Source organism: Gopherus evgoodei, chromosome 3 (assembly GCF_007399415.2).
Source record: "Gopherus evgoodei ecotype Sinaloan lineage chromosome 3, rGopEvg1_v1.p, whole genome shotgun sequence".
In the NCBI taxonomy this organism is placed as follows: Eukaryota; Metazoa; Chordata; order Testudines; family Testudinidae; genus Gopherus; species Gopherus evgoodei.
Genome location: NC_044324.1, coordinates 156,634,147 through 156,648,914, shown reverse-complemented (window position 1 = coordinate 156,648,914; position 14,768 = coordinate 156,634,147). Strand labels below are relative to the sequence as shown.

Below are 14,768 nucleotides of genomic sequence, written 5' to 3'. Positions count from 1 at the left end.
GTAGGAAAGGTGACTAGCAAGTGTGAATTTGAAGAGGCTGCAGTCTCAAAGAACAACAGTTGCTGGTAAGTAACCTCTCTCCTCTGCAAGTGGCCTCTGCATATTCCCACTTTGGAGATTTTCAAACAGTACACCTTATGAAGGTTGGTTAAGGAGCACTAGGTGAACAAGGGCTGCAAAGGTGCCATATAAACATCAGCTCTGGCTGGCAGCTAAAGAGAGTATTAGGAGCAAGTGCAATTTTACTCCAGATCAAACCTCCATGAAAAACAAATATTTGTTTAAAGCACCTAGAGAGCTTCAATTACCAGCTTTGCAAATTCTTCAAAAAAGATAATATGCAGGTGTGTAGTGGATACTAACTTTGTATCAGTTGAATACCATCTGGTACCTCCAGGAGGATGAATACCCAGTGAGCTATAACAAGCCTGTAAAAAAGCCTTGGGGAGATACAGACTATAAACGGGGATAAGGACGTCAACCAAACCACATTTTCCATATGGAGGATTAGCAATTTGGCCTATCTGACAAACTGGACTGTAGCTGTGACCATGAGGAATTACCTCCTTACAGGTTTATGGTACAGATTATCATCTGACCAATAACACACTAGAGATCCCCAGAGCTTTTTGAAACAAGGCTCCAACCGAAAACCAAAAGAGATACATGTTCCAAAGGGAACTGCCCTGGGGAAACTAAATGAGTACCGTATATACTCATTCATAAGCTGAATATTTTTGGTAAAAAAAATTACACATCAAAGAGTGAGAGTCATCTTATAAACAGGTGTACACCACAATTTGATGATTTAAAACTCTATGGAATCATTGAATTGAATATCTAATACAGAGATAAGCAACCTTTGGCACACGGCCCAGCCGGGCCGGTTTGTTTACCTGCCACATCCGCAGGTTCGGCCAATCGCGGCTCCCACTGGCCGTGGTTTGCCGCTCTAGGCCAATGGGAGCAGCAGGAAGCGGCGGCCAGCACATCCCTTGGCCCGCGCCGCTTCCCGCCGCCCCCATTGGCCGAACCTGAGGATGGGGTGGGTAAACAAACCAGCCTGGCCTGCCACGGTGCTTACTCTGGTGGGCCGCAGGCCAAAGGTTGCCGATCTTTGAACTAATACATTGTAGTTTTGTTTACCTAGAATGTCTGCAGGCATAAAGCCCCTCAGCTCCCTGTGGCCACGGTTCGCCATTCCCAGCCAATGGGAGCTGCGGGAAGTGGCGTCACCGTTCCCAGCCAATGGGAGCTGCAGGAAGTGGCATGTCATTTCCTGCAGCTCCCATTGGCTGGGAACTGCGAACCGCAGCCACAGAGAGCTGAGGGGTTCCATGCATGCAGATGCTTCAAGTAAACAAAACGTCCCAACCCACCAGTGGCTCACCCTGACAGGTCAGGAGCCAAAGTTTTCCAACCCCTGAAATATAGGATCAGCTTATGAAAGGGTCATACAGTTTTTACTTTTTCTACCTACCCATTTTGGGGGGTCGGCTTATAAACGAACGGGCTAATGAATGAATATATACGGTATTTCCATTTTACGGTATCCCCAGTACAACAAAGTGCATTGTTAATACAAAATTTAATTTCCTTTAGTGCGGCCATCCAGGTAAAGCAACTACCTGAAGCAATCTGAGCAGTACACGGATTAATACTTCTATAAATTAAAGGTACTACAAGATAAATGAGGACTGTTGTCCCCTGACATATGAGGATGAAAGCTGCAATCACAACCTATGCAGCCTGGCAGAATTCAAACAGTACGTATAGCAACATTAAGAGCAAGAGAGGTTTTATTGGTTAAAAGCTATTGCTTTAAAATAGCAGCCACTAAACTTGCAAAGAATGTACCCAGAAGTCAGGGTAAGAACCCAGGCTCAGGTTGGTGCTCTTAACCCAATATGAAGACAAATATCCAGTGAACTGGAAAGCAAAGTTAAATAGACTTATGATATTTGAAGACAAAACTACCAAGACCTGATTAGGGGTACTGGCATCATCTTGGTTCCATCCTCACTTATCTGGAGACCAATCTCCTGAACCAAGTGAATCAGAGGGAATATGAAGAAGAGTTCCTGATTCCAATCCAAGAAAGTGGAACTGCTAATGACATGGGATTTTGTTTGACCCTGACACAGAGCTAGACATAATGGATGTTATCCTTGATAATAATGAGATCTACCTACAGAGACTACCCTGGCATAAAAGATAATGTTAAAATGAGAGCTAACTAGAAAGACAGGGTGAGTGAGTTAATATCTTTCATTGGACCAACTTCTGTTGGAGAGAGAGCAGAGAGACAAGCTTTCATGCTTATTCAGAGCTCTTCTTCAGGTCATTCCAGTAAACTGTAGTCTACACCAGTATGTCACACACTAACTGGCCTGCATGGACCCTACTGGCAAGCACTCAAAATTCCCCAGCGTGCATTAACGTAGTACTGTTTGAAAGAGATGGGACTACATGCAGACTAGGAAACTCTGTGTATACTGGGGTCCAAACAGTCAATTAACACATGATAAATGGTACAGACTAGAATTTACATGCATTGGTCCAGACTAATGCGCCATGTAGACAAACCCTAAATCTCAGCTGAGAATTGCAAATTACAAATTAAGAGCTCTCTCATTAGGCACTGTGACTAACTGCATGCTCATTTTCAGGTCAGAACACTTCTTAGGCATCTGTACCTGAAACAAATTTCTTGCCAAAACGGAGGATGAATGTTCTGGGCACAAGATTCAGTGAATCTAGAGAAAGGTCTGAGCACCTATGAACCACTTATGCAGTGAGGCTAATCTGTCTGGTATATGATTCTCTTGAACTGCACAGCTGGATCTTCAGCAATGAACTGCTAAGTACAGAGTTAATGGCGCCAGAAAATGAAGGGTGGTGCACTGCTGGTACCGTACAGTCTGCAGACAAATCTTGACAAACTTATTGAGGCTACAGCACCCATTTAGTAAGTGGAATTTCAGAGTCAACAGCACTGACATTGGACCCAGCTGATTTGGACAAACCCTGGGACCTGGATATTGCTGATTCTGGGTACCTACCCCCTTTGACAAGGAGTTTACCCAAATTACCAGTGCTGGATCCTTTAGCACCAAATCATATGAACTTAGAACAGATCTGAGGTTTTTGTCGTCGTTTCAGTTGGGTATAGAATGACTTCCAACTAGTGGTTCATCAAAGTCACTGGTGATATCTCTTTGGAAGTGGTGGAACCAGGGACCTTAGTGCTTCTTATGCTGTCTGCCAAACCACTTCAAGCAAGTGACTCATAAGAGTCAATTATACTAGATCTGCACCACCAGATCTCGTCAACCTGAATGGATGCTGTGACTTATGTCATTTATATTGGTTCTGGATTACTTCAGGCAAGTCAACGGAGCTAAAACCTTGGCATCAAATTCAGATGATCCAGACTCTGTTGGGGATGTTAATGCTGTGCATAATGAACATTGGGCCACTTCCTCAAGAAGTTCACCGGAGTCCACAGTATTAGATTGTAGGCACTGAATTCAGTTGAACATGGATGAATTAGTGCAATTTATAGTGGGCACCTAACCACACGTTAGTTCACTAGAGTCTATGGTGACAGATCCTACACACAAACTTAAGTCAACCTGGAGGGATCTAGGGATCTTGGTGTTATGTTAGTGGTGCTGGAACCTCCACTGTTTGTTGATAGTGCTGGGATCTTGACACTAGGCTTGGGTAGTCAGTTAAGACTGGGGACCATTTAAACCAAGCAAAGGCTCCAAAACCAGAGATGCACTTACATGTTGGCAGATTTATTCAACTGAGCTTGAGAAATCTTCCCATCAACAAAGTGAGAGGCACCTCTCACTCAATATAGGTCCAGAAGATATCTGTGCCAGATGGGGATAATTTTACTTTTGTTAAAATAAATCTGTACTAACTGACAATCTAAACAAAAATAGCCCTGAGAGGGCAAGAGAAAAGCAAAAAATGATGAGGGAAAAAAAATCAAGGATACTGTGCATTATCCAAGCGCAGAACACCTTTGGCAGTTAATAAGGAACTGAAGGGAAGTTGGGGACACTCCGAGGATACCCTCGGAATCTTCTGTCAGGGGAAGGGGGGGGCGGCAAGTGATCCCCAATGGACGATACTCTTCAGAAGATTCCAGAGCTCAACACTAGGAGTTGCCAATCCCAAGGGGAATATGCAGAGACCATTCAAAATAAGGCTCTAATATCCTATGATCGACCCCTTTATCCACCCAGTTCCTCTTTACTCTAAATTAAAAAGAGAAGGGATCCTGTTATTCCCCAATTAAAAAAAAATCCCATAGGAAACTGATTCTCATAGTTTCTAGTCTTATCCAACAGGACATCTAATAATCTGTTTATAAAATTCATATGCTCTAACAACATACTTCTGCTTCTTATTGTTCAAGATGAGCAACTGAGATCTAAAACAAACTGACAATACAGAAATCTCCCATTTTCTAGATTTGCAGGTCAGCAGATGTTTATACTTTTGCTTCAGTGCCTGTTAATTATAAATGCTGTTCTGGGCAGGTATCTGCCTGGAGCTAATTTAAAAAAAAACCAACCAATTATGTAAAAGAGATATTTCCATGAGGAAATGAAAGCTAGCAGCTGAGACTGTTAAAAAAAAAATGAAATGCATGGAAAGTAAGGCAGCCAGCTCATTCACATTCTGGCTTGTATATAAATGTTTAATCAAAAATGGATCCAGGAAGTCAGAAGATAAATAAAGTTTCTTTGAGGAATCTCTTATTTTTAGGGTAACAGTCCATGATTTTGAATTCCACTGTTTTGTTTCCTTCATCAATTTCAGACATGTTCTTAATTTTATAATATATACAAACAGAGAAAGATTAATGTTGAAATTTTATATAAATGTTTCTTCTGCTTCCACCCTGTTCTATGATGTGTTTAGGGGTGAGAACATTTAGTTTCTTCTCCTTTCCTCTTCATATGGAAAGGGTACACTGGAGAGGGACCTAGCAATTCCAAATATGAGACCGTGCATCTGTGCTCTTCTTTAATTAGTATGATACCTCTCCTGTGGCCAGTATGCTGCCGAGCTGAGTAGGGATAGTTTTCCACAGTGCCATGCACTGAGGAGTAATTCCACATCCATTACAGAAAAAACACCAATTATAGTAAATACCACTATCATGCTTATTGTGTTCCTTTACTGATTTCAGAAGATTAGTATGCAATTGAATCTCTGAGGCTTGCACAATGCATCCCTACTGGAGTCCAGGCAGTTGTTGGAAACATTGGCTCCAACTCATAAATACAGAATATGATCTGGAAACTTTCAAAGATCAAAGTTTTTATAGCTCCCTTTGTTATTCAGGGCTGGATTCATAATTGATTGAAGTAATTGGAAAAACTCCCATTGACTTTAATGAGATTTGTATCTACCCCTCAGTGAACTCAAATATTTAAGTGCATAACGTAACAGAAGCAAACCAGAGGCAGCTTAAAGTAAGGAGCATTATTTAGATTCACACATTTTATTCATGAAACAGTATAGTTTAAAAATATTTCATACATAGCAATTAAATAAAAAACTCAATTTATATAGGTTAGTCTTTCCTTTTTGGAAAATTAATGTATAGATAACTGATGGAGGTTTTACATAATGCTGGTCAAATTATTTTGTTGGAAATTTTTCATCCATTTTTTGGCAATATTTCCCAAAATGAATATTTTAAAGCATTTTGATTTTCCTAACATTTTATTATTTTCAACATAAGCTTTTTTCTTTTTCCATTTTTTTTGAATGTTCATTGTTTTATTTGTATTTGTTTATCTCTTCCACTGTCAATATTAACTGGTCGCCTTAATCAAACGTTAAGATTAAAAACTTCAGGTTTTTCAAAAAATCTCAATAAAAATACATTTGAAAGTGAAAAATACTATATTTTTGGAAAATAAATTGCCAGTCAGTTTTGAAATACAGCAGAATGAAATTATCTTCAAAATTCTGTGAACTTTTTCTCACCATCCCAAACATATTCTAGTTTTTAGTGAGCCCAACTCAGCTGAATGCTGTATGTCCTTTAACAACCTCAGCATACACACTAACACACTATAAATATTGCTAAGAAGATATGAATTCATCCACCTCCAAAAGACTTATACAATGGGGATTGGGTGCCCAGCAGCGTTAGACTCCTTTGAAAATGCTAGCCTATGAGTAGCCTCGGCATAATGTTAAGCGTCTGGTTAAGGCTTTGTAGAATCAGGGCCAAAAAATACATCTCTGCCACCACTTCCTCATACAAAACGTTAACTTCAGAGTACAGAAGAAAATGGGACACCCCCAGCTGCTCACCCCCACCGTCCGGCACGAGGCAGTCACCCTGAGGAGGGTCTCGTCAGGAATCTGTCACTGAAACCTTGCAGGGGGCCCCCTGTCGCCCCTGTCCCGCATCCCCTGGGGCTGAAGCAGGGAATGTCATGGAGGTCTGACCTCCGTGACATAAATGTAGCCTTAAGCATGAGTGTCTAGTAGAATTTGTCCTGACCTACACAAGTCAGTAATGGTCACCTTATCACAACTAGGACTCAAAAGAATACTGTTATCTAATGAAGACAAGCCCTAACAGGCTGAAAGGTTTCTACTGGGAGACAGCATTTGAAATGAATATATCTTACCTTCACACACTGGGCAGCATTCCCCAGGTACCTTAACAGGATTCAGGCAACTCTGTCCACAGGCTGTTGCCACACAGTGTGGGTCTCCATTGATACACTGGCAGAAAGTGCAGTCATCTTCTCTCCATCGATCTCCATGTGCTTGGATCTGACCATTGGCATAGCAGCCAGCAGGGTTATTAACTGGATGTATTGGATCTAAATCAAATAAATTATAGTAAGAAGAGAGAGTTTATTCTCCCTGTTATGCCTGGAAGATATTTATAAATGTGCAATTTGATAACACCATTATGGAGGCTGGCCTTGAGACCTTTTTCCCTTTCTGGAAAAGAACCCAATGCATTCATGGGGACTTGGTACTCAGGCAGGTGATGGGTCTGGAGCAGCGGTTCTCAAACTGTGAGTCGGGGCCCAAAAGTGGGTTGCAACCCCATTTTAATGGGGTTGCCATGGCTGGCTTTAGACTTGCTGGAACCCAGGGCTGAAGTCCAAGCCCCACCACGCGGGGCTGAAGCCCTAGGGCTTCAGACTTGGGTGGCGGGCTCGGGTTACAGGCCCCCTCACCTGGGGCTGAAGTCCTTGGGCTTCAGCTTTGCCCCTCCCCCAGGGCTGTGGGGCTCAGGCTTTGCCCCCCTTGCCAGAACAGCAGGGTTCAGACAGGCTCAGGCTTCGGTCCCCGCTCCTAGGGTCGTGTAATAATTTTTGTTGTGTCAGAAGGGGGTCATGGTGCAATGAAATTTGAGAATCCCTGGTCTGGAGACTCAGGTAACTCCTTTTTCATTTACACTTGACTAAAAGATTGAACCCTTTTCTTTCAGGGGCTGACCTTGCCACTGTGATCCATGCTTTAGTCATCTTCAGATTAGGCTACTGTAATATGCTCTGCATAGAACAGCCACTTGGAAATTCAGCTGGTACAAAATGCAGCATCCTGACTGGAAAGAGTGCTTATGACAGGAATCAAATTGCTCCAGGATGCACACAACTCACAGTAAATGTCCAAGTTATTTTAAGGTATTGGTTTTAAACTATGCAACATCTTAAATGGGTTGGATCATGGTTACCTCAGAGACCACCTCTCTTCCATGTGATACCATGAAAGATAAGATCCAGTTCAGGCCTTGTTTTAACAGACAACAAATATGGACTTCAATTTCAATTGTGCTCGCTCAATCTTACTAGTTTAACATAACTGAAAAGCCCATTCAATGCTTTTTAAGAAGGTTTTTCAACCATGGTAAGCTAGCTCGACTGAGCTCACACGATTGAACCCACAACGCTTTTGCCTTGATTTTTGGATCTGGGCATGGTCTTAGATTTAATCACAGAAGGCTGGAGGCAGGACATTCTCCATTAGAGCTCCATTAGAAAACGGCTACCTTCCACAGAGCCCAAATCCATGACCTTCAAGTCACATTGCAAGGATAGTTTGTTCTACCATTTTTTTTCCCCTGAAATGAAGAAATGACGGTCATCGGTGAAGCAGTATACACAAATTGGAGTTGTTGGTATCAGGATGCGTCTATTATTTTAGTGAGATGGTTTGAATTGTAAATTGTTTTTACAAAATTTGTACATGCCCAGAATGTTAGATGGATGTATATTTTAAAATAAAACTAAATAAAACCAATACTTCAAGTCTCTTGGCCTCTGGTGATCCCAGTGCATTCTGAGGCATAATGCCTGACAGCAGGTAATTTGAATCAAATCTCAAATTCAAATATAAAAACAATTATTGAGGTGACAATCAGGGGTGCCGCAGATCCAGCCTGGAGTAGGATGGCCTAGGGTAAGCCTAAGGCTGATTAGAGCCTAATAACAAGTGTTGAAAAGTTTGCACTTGTGAAGAACACAAACATAGTGTAAGTGTACATTGGTGTAATAATATTTAAAAAGTGAATAGGAGACTGGATGTTCGAATGCATAATACAGTTCTGCGGTCTCTATGAGAGGGGATATCAAAAGGGAAGAAAAAAGTTAGGGAGTGTCTATTCCCCAGTAGTTGCACCTATGCATGTACAGATAATCTTTACAGAAGTGGAAATTCTTAGACTTGTTAGAAATACTCTATTGGACACTCTCTTTCACCTACCCAGCACCTCTATGTACTCTAGATACAAAAATGGTGTAGGGATTTTTGCCCCGACTTTCGAATACAACCAATTTAGACAAATTCAGCTGAAAATATAGGTGCTGACTCTGTGGGAGCTCCGGGGCTGGAGCACCCACAGGAAAAAATAGTGGGTGCTCAGCACCAACCAGTGGCCCCGCTGATCAGTTCCTCCCCCTCCCGCAGGCCGATGATCAGCTGTTCAGCAGTGTGCAGGAGGCGCTGAGGGGAGGACCAGGGGCAGGAAGAGGCAGAGTGAGGGCAGGGCACACTTGGGGGGGGGAAGAACAGGGCGAGAAGAGGTGGAGTGCTGCAGGCATGGGAAGAGATGGGGTGGGGCCTGGGCGGAGCAGGGGATGATCACCCTTGGGAAAATCAGAAAGTTGGAACCTCTGGCTGAAAAGAGATTTGTGTTTGTTCGTAAACTTACAAGGAAGAGAAAAACTATTTTGCACTCTTAACTAGAGTAAAGTGGACACTAGCAAGTGAAAGCTATAATATTAAAAACCTCATGTTAAGAGACTTTCATTTCCAGATTGTTCTAATTTATATACTATGTAGGATTGTTTTGAAACCTAACTGATTTGATAGCAGTGTGGCCTTCTACATTAAACCATGTAGAATAAGCATACACAAAAATACAAACTTAGATACTTCAGGACCTTATTGTCTATTTTTTGTACTTCTGTATATTGTGTGTGTATAATTAGCAAACAGACTGCATTTTGTTTTCTAACTGTTGAAAGGCCAGGAATTTACATTAGTGAGACAAGTTCACCCTATAAACCATCTGGTTATGTTGTTATTAACAGCCGGTGACCTTAGGACATAAAGTAAGCCGTCCCCTGCACCTTTTGGGACTTAGCAATTACATCAGACTGCGTGCTTAGTCTCTTTTGTAGAAAAATCCTTTTTTCCTCTTCCTTTCCCCCCACCCCCCAATATTGCATAACACAGACATACATGCCACAATGACATTACTTTGCCCTATCAGGTCAAGTTCAAAGCTTTAACAGTTATTTGCATTACTCGGTACAACACAGTTTCATCTCTTGGGATTTAAAACTCCCAGACCTGCTTCCTTGTTACTAAAGGAAATGAGATACATGTACCTCAGGGCATGTTACTGTAATCATCATGCTTATGTTTGGGAATATAGCTCTTCATACTGAGACTTCCCTTCAGAATTCATGCAAATGAATAATGCTATTCTGCATAGGCTTTCCCACAACTAGGAAGAAAAGTATATTTTGATCTTCAGGAATGTACTAAATTCATCCAAATTAGCAACGATGCTGATGTATTTTGTCCGCAAACACAAAAAAGGAAACATATGCATCTCTATTATAATTCTTTCAATTAGATATCAAAAAGAGAGCAGTTATTCTAGATTACAAAAACCAAACAATAACTCAATCTAGCACTACATTAGAGATACAGCCAACATTTTAATAGTTAACACTCGTAACTAACAGGAGCAAATCCCAAATGTGCGCAGACATTCACTTTCCTCTACCCTTAGGTTAAATTCCAGCCCACAGAACATTAAGGCTGCAAAGTCAAGCAGTCAAAAGTTATTAAACATCAGATATTTTCCGCTTTGTGTGGGTATTCATTATGATAAAATTGGATGCAACTTTGAATGACATGATCACACAAGTACTTTTTTAAAGGACATCTGTTTCATTCAGTTACAAGATGGTAAATAAGCAAAATTCTTTAAAAGAAATAAGAATGTCCTCTTTTGGTCAAGGCATTGGACTGAAACTCAGGACGGCTAACTAAGCTCTTTACATCATTCTGCCACAAAACCTTTTTATACAATGATGGCCAATACTATCAAAATGCACAAAGAGGCAAAATAAAGGCTGCACAGACAAGCCTAATTCTTAACTTTTGAGGTGCTGTCTTTGCAACCATAATGTTCTTTAAACTTACCCGTGTTTTATGTAATTATTTCTTACTCCAAACCAATAAAAACCATACTCATTGGAAAAGAATAAGGAAATCTCTCTTCTCATAAAACTCTATAGGCTGGATTGTGATTAGCCTTTATACAAATGCAGAAGGAGAGCACCAAGAGGTCTCCCACAAGAAATGGATGCATAGAGCAAGCCTTGCATACTCAGGGACAGTATATTACACTCCTTGAAGGAGTGTAACAATCACCACACTCCTTGCTTCCAGAGAAATTCTGGAAGAATGAGGCAGAAATCTTTCTGCAGCATCTGCAAGATTGGTAGGTGCCTGCACCACTACTTGTGAGTTTAAAAGTAAAGGAAAAGAGCACAGAGGATCCAACAAGAAACACAACTCAAATCATCAGAAAAATGTAAGCAGACAAAATAAGCAACTGTAACAAGAAAGGAAACATTGAGGAAAAGATAAAGTCCACAAAAAATCCCCAACACTCAGAATGGAAGAAGCAGGAAAAGAAGAGAGAGAAATACACGTAATGATGTGTAATGTCTGCACCAATTGAGGAAGAAAGTCTTTAATTGATGTTTTTCTAGCTTCTATTTAACATACACCACTTTGGAAATTCAAAAAGAAAAATATCAGAGGGGTAGCCGTGTTAGTCGGGATCTGTAAAAGCAGCAGAGTGTCCTGTGGCATCTTACAGACTAACAGACGTATTGGAGCATGAGCTTTTGTGGGTGAATACCCACTTTGTCGGATTCATGTAGTGGAAATTTCCAGAGGCAGATATAGATATACAAGCAAGAATCAGGCTAGAGATAACGAGGTTAGTTCAATCAGGGAAAATGAGGCCCTGTTCTAGCAGTTGAGGTGTGAACACCAGGGGAGGAGAAACTGCTTTTGTAGTTGGCTAGCCATTCACAGTCTTTGTTTAATCCTGAGCTGATGGTGTCAAATTTGCAGATGAACTGAAGCTCAGCAGTTTCTCTTTGAAGTCTGGTCCTGAAGTTTCTTTGCTGCAGGATGGCTACCTTTAAATCTGCTAATGTGTGTCCAGGGAGACTGAAGTGTTCTACAGGTTTTTGTATATTGTCATTCCTAATATCTGATTTGTGTCCATTTATCCTTTTACATAGGGACTGTCCAGTTTGACCGATGTACATAGCAGAGGGGCATTGCTGGCATATGATGGTGCATAGTACATTGTGGACATGCAGGTGAACGAACCGTTGATGGTGTGGCTGGTGTAGATATGTGGGCAGAGCTGGCATCAAGATTAGTTGCATAGATTGGTCTGACTCAGAGTTACTATGGTGCAGTGTGTAGTTACTGGTGAGAATATGCTTCAGGTTGGCGGGTTGTCTGTGGGCGAGGACTGGCCTGCCTCAGCCTGTGAAAGTGAGGGATCATTGTCCAGGATGGGTTGTAGATCACTGATGATGTGTTGGAGAGGTTTTAGCTGGAGACTGTATGTAATGGCCAGTTGAGTTCTGTTGGTTTCTTTCTTGGGCTTGTCTTGCAGTTGGAGGATTCTGGGTACACGTCTGGCTCTGTTGATCTGTTTCCTTATTTCCTCGTGCAGGTATTGTAGTTTTGAGAATGCTTGGTGGAGATTTTGTAGGTGTTGGTCTCTGTCTGAGGGGTTGGAGCAGATGCGGTTGCACCTCAGTGCTTGGCTGTAGACAATGGATTGTGTGGTGTGTCCGGGATGGAAGCTGGAGGCATAGCGGTCAGTGGGTTTTCGGTATAGGGTGGTGCTAACATGGCTGTCACTTATTTGCACCATGGTGTCAACGAAATGGACCTCCCGTGTAGATTGGTGCAGGCTGAGGTTGATGGTGGGGTGGAAGCTGTTGAAATCGTGGCGGAATTTTTCCAGAGTCTCCTTCCTATGGGTCCAGATGAAGATGACATCATTGTAGCACAGGCAGAGAAGGAGCGTGAGTGGATGAGAGCTGAGGAAACGTTGTTCCTCAAGAAAAACGTTATCATACAAGCAACTGAGACAGCTAACTTTGGTGTGTGTCATTTGGACAGAAGTTGATTTATTAAGATGGGTATAAAACCTCTTACAACCCCTAACTGCAACAGAGTGCTGGAAATTAGCAACTGAACTAGCACTCTGGTCACTGTTTAAACAATTAGTCCCCCCAGACAGCCTGATTAAGGAAGTTCCTGATTACCAGATTAGATTGGGGCCAGGTAAATTATGAGCTCCTTAGCTATTAACAAGGAGACTGCATAAAAGAGCAGCAGAAGGAAGTGCACAATGGAGGAGAATCAAGAGAGAGAGAAATGCTAGCAGGGTCTGATAAAGGGAGCTCTCTGTGTGGAGAGACTTTTTCCCACCTCTACCACCTGGGTAGAAAAGATAGTTGTGCTGAATGTCTGTGTAAATAGTATGGCTGTATGAGTATGTAAAAGGTGGTGAGACGAAGCACTGTAAATAAACTACAGAGTGATATCTCCAAAAGGAAGATCAACGAACAATGTATGACAGCTAAGACGACAGGAGCAGGGCATGCCCCATCACACCAAGAGAAGTAGTAAAATTATAATCCCTTAGAGAGAGCCAACCATCTAACCTCATCCAAAAGGACACTGAGTCAAAAGGGATTTATAGAAGAAGGGAACAAGTAATTGGCTTGCCAGTTACTGAAAAGCTAGAGACCATACTTCCCTGACAAAGATATGGGAGCCATACCAGAAAAGGAAGCATATAAGCAGCAAGCCAGACCAATGTCAGACAACCAGGCAAATGAAGCAAGAGCCTGACTGTTGTATCAGACAAGGCCAAATTAAAAAACAGCTGAGACTAAAAACCAGACCCGAGAGACGGGGTTCTGCTGACAACTGTCTAATCATTATCTATTGTATCCTGTCTACCAGGAACCAGCCACGCCAAGAGAATTCCATTTGAAGTATCTGATATCCTAACTCGCAACATCTGAGAGAAAATAAAAACTAATTCACTTAGCAGTCCCATTTGCAGTGTCTCAGATGAGGAAAGGTAAAGCTGATTTTTTTTAAAAAGCAGTCTAACACAGTACTGAACCATTCGTCAGAAAAACTAGCTGACAAATGATGTAGTACCAACTTTTCAGTAAACATGAGAGATCATGGGCCACCTTCTTTGTGGCGTAACTATGGCAGAGAAGTTGCCCCTATGTTTGAGTGCATGAGAGTCATTTAGATACAAGTGATCAACATACCATACAATCTCCAGAAAGAGAGGTTTCCATATCATTAATCAAATGTTGTTTAATTTCGATTGACATATATTATTTATGTTTATACGGTCTAATCCTGGAAATTTTAGGCATACAAGCAGTCCCACTGAAGCAAAAACCCCACCCACTTAAGGCAGTGGTTTTCACTCTTTCCAGATTATTATACCCGCTTCAGGAATCAGATGTGTCTTGCATACCCCAAGTTTCACCTAATTAAAAACTACTTGCTTACAAAAATCAGATATAAAAACACAAAAAAGTGTCACAGCACACTATTACTGAAAAATTGCTTACTCTCTCATTTTTATCTTATAATTATAAAATAAATCAATTGGAATATAAATATTGTTCTTATATTTCAGTGTATTTGATGCCTGAGCCCCGCCACCCAGGGTTGAAGCATGTAACTTAACTTCGTAGGGCCCCCTGTGACATGTGTCCCCAGGAAACTGTCCTGCTTGCCACCTCTTAACGCTGGCCCTGAACTTGTGACTCCCCTAAACTTGTCCCACGATACCTGTCATGATACCCAGGTTGAGAAACACCATATAAGGCAAATATCTAGATGAGCTGACCTACCCCGATTGACCTGTGCGCACCTCTGACTGAGAACCACTGAGTTAAGAGAACTACTCATGTGAGTAAGAAATACACACTCAGGTGAGCAACGGTTACATGACTGGATCCAGAGTTAACACTGAAAGAGTATATTGTCACCTGCCACATTCAGTACTCTCCAGGCTGTAATTAAATACTTGACTATATCTTTAAATATCTGGAAAACCTGCAGTCAGTTAAATATTTCTAGCTAAGTAACAAAAGCAGCAACATTTA

The 14,768-nt window shown here is 41.6% G+C and overlaps 1 protein-coding gene across 1 annotated transcript in view; it reads right to left on the bottom strand.

Moving 5' to 3' along the window:
- CRIM1 (cysteine rich transmembrane BMP regulator 1) overlaps nucleotides 1-14,768 on the bottom strand; it is a 314,546-nt gene that overhangs the window by 109,272 nt on the left and 190,506 nt on the right. Inside the window, exon 7 of the mRNA XM_030557098.1 lies at nucleotides 6,675-6,872. Coding sequence (XP_030412958.1) covers nucleotides 6,675-6,872 — 198 coding nt within the window. The remainder of the gene's footprint in view (nucleotides 1-6,674; nucleotides 6,873-14,768) is intronic.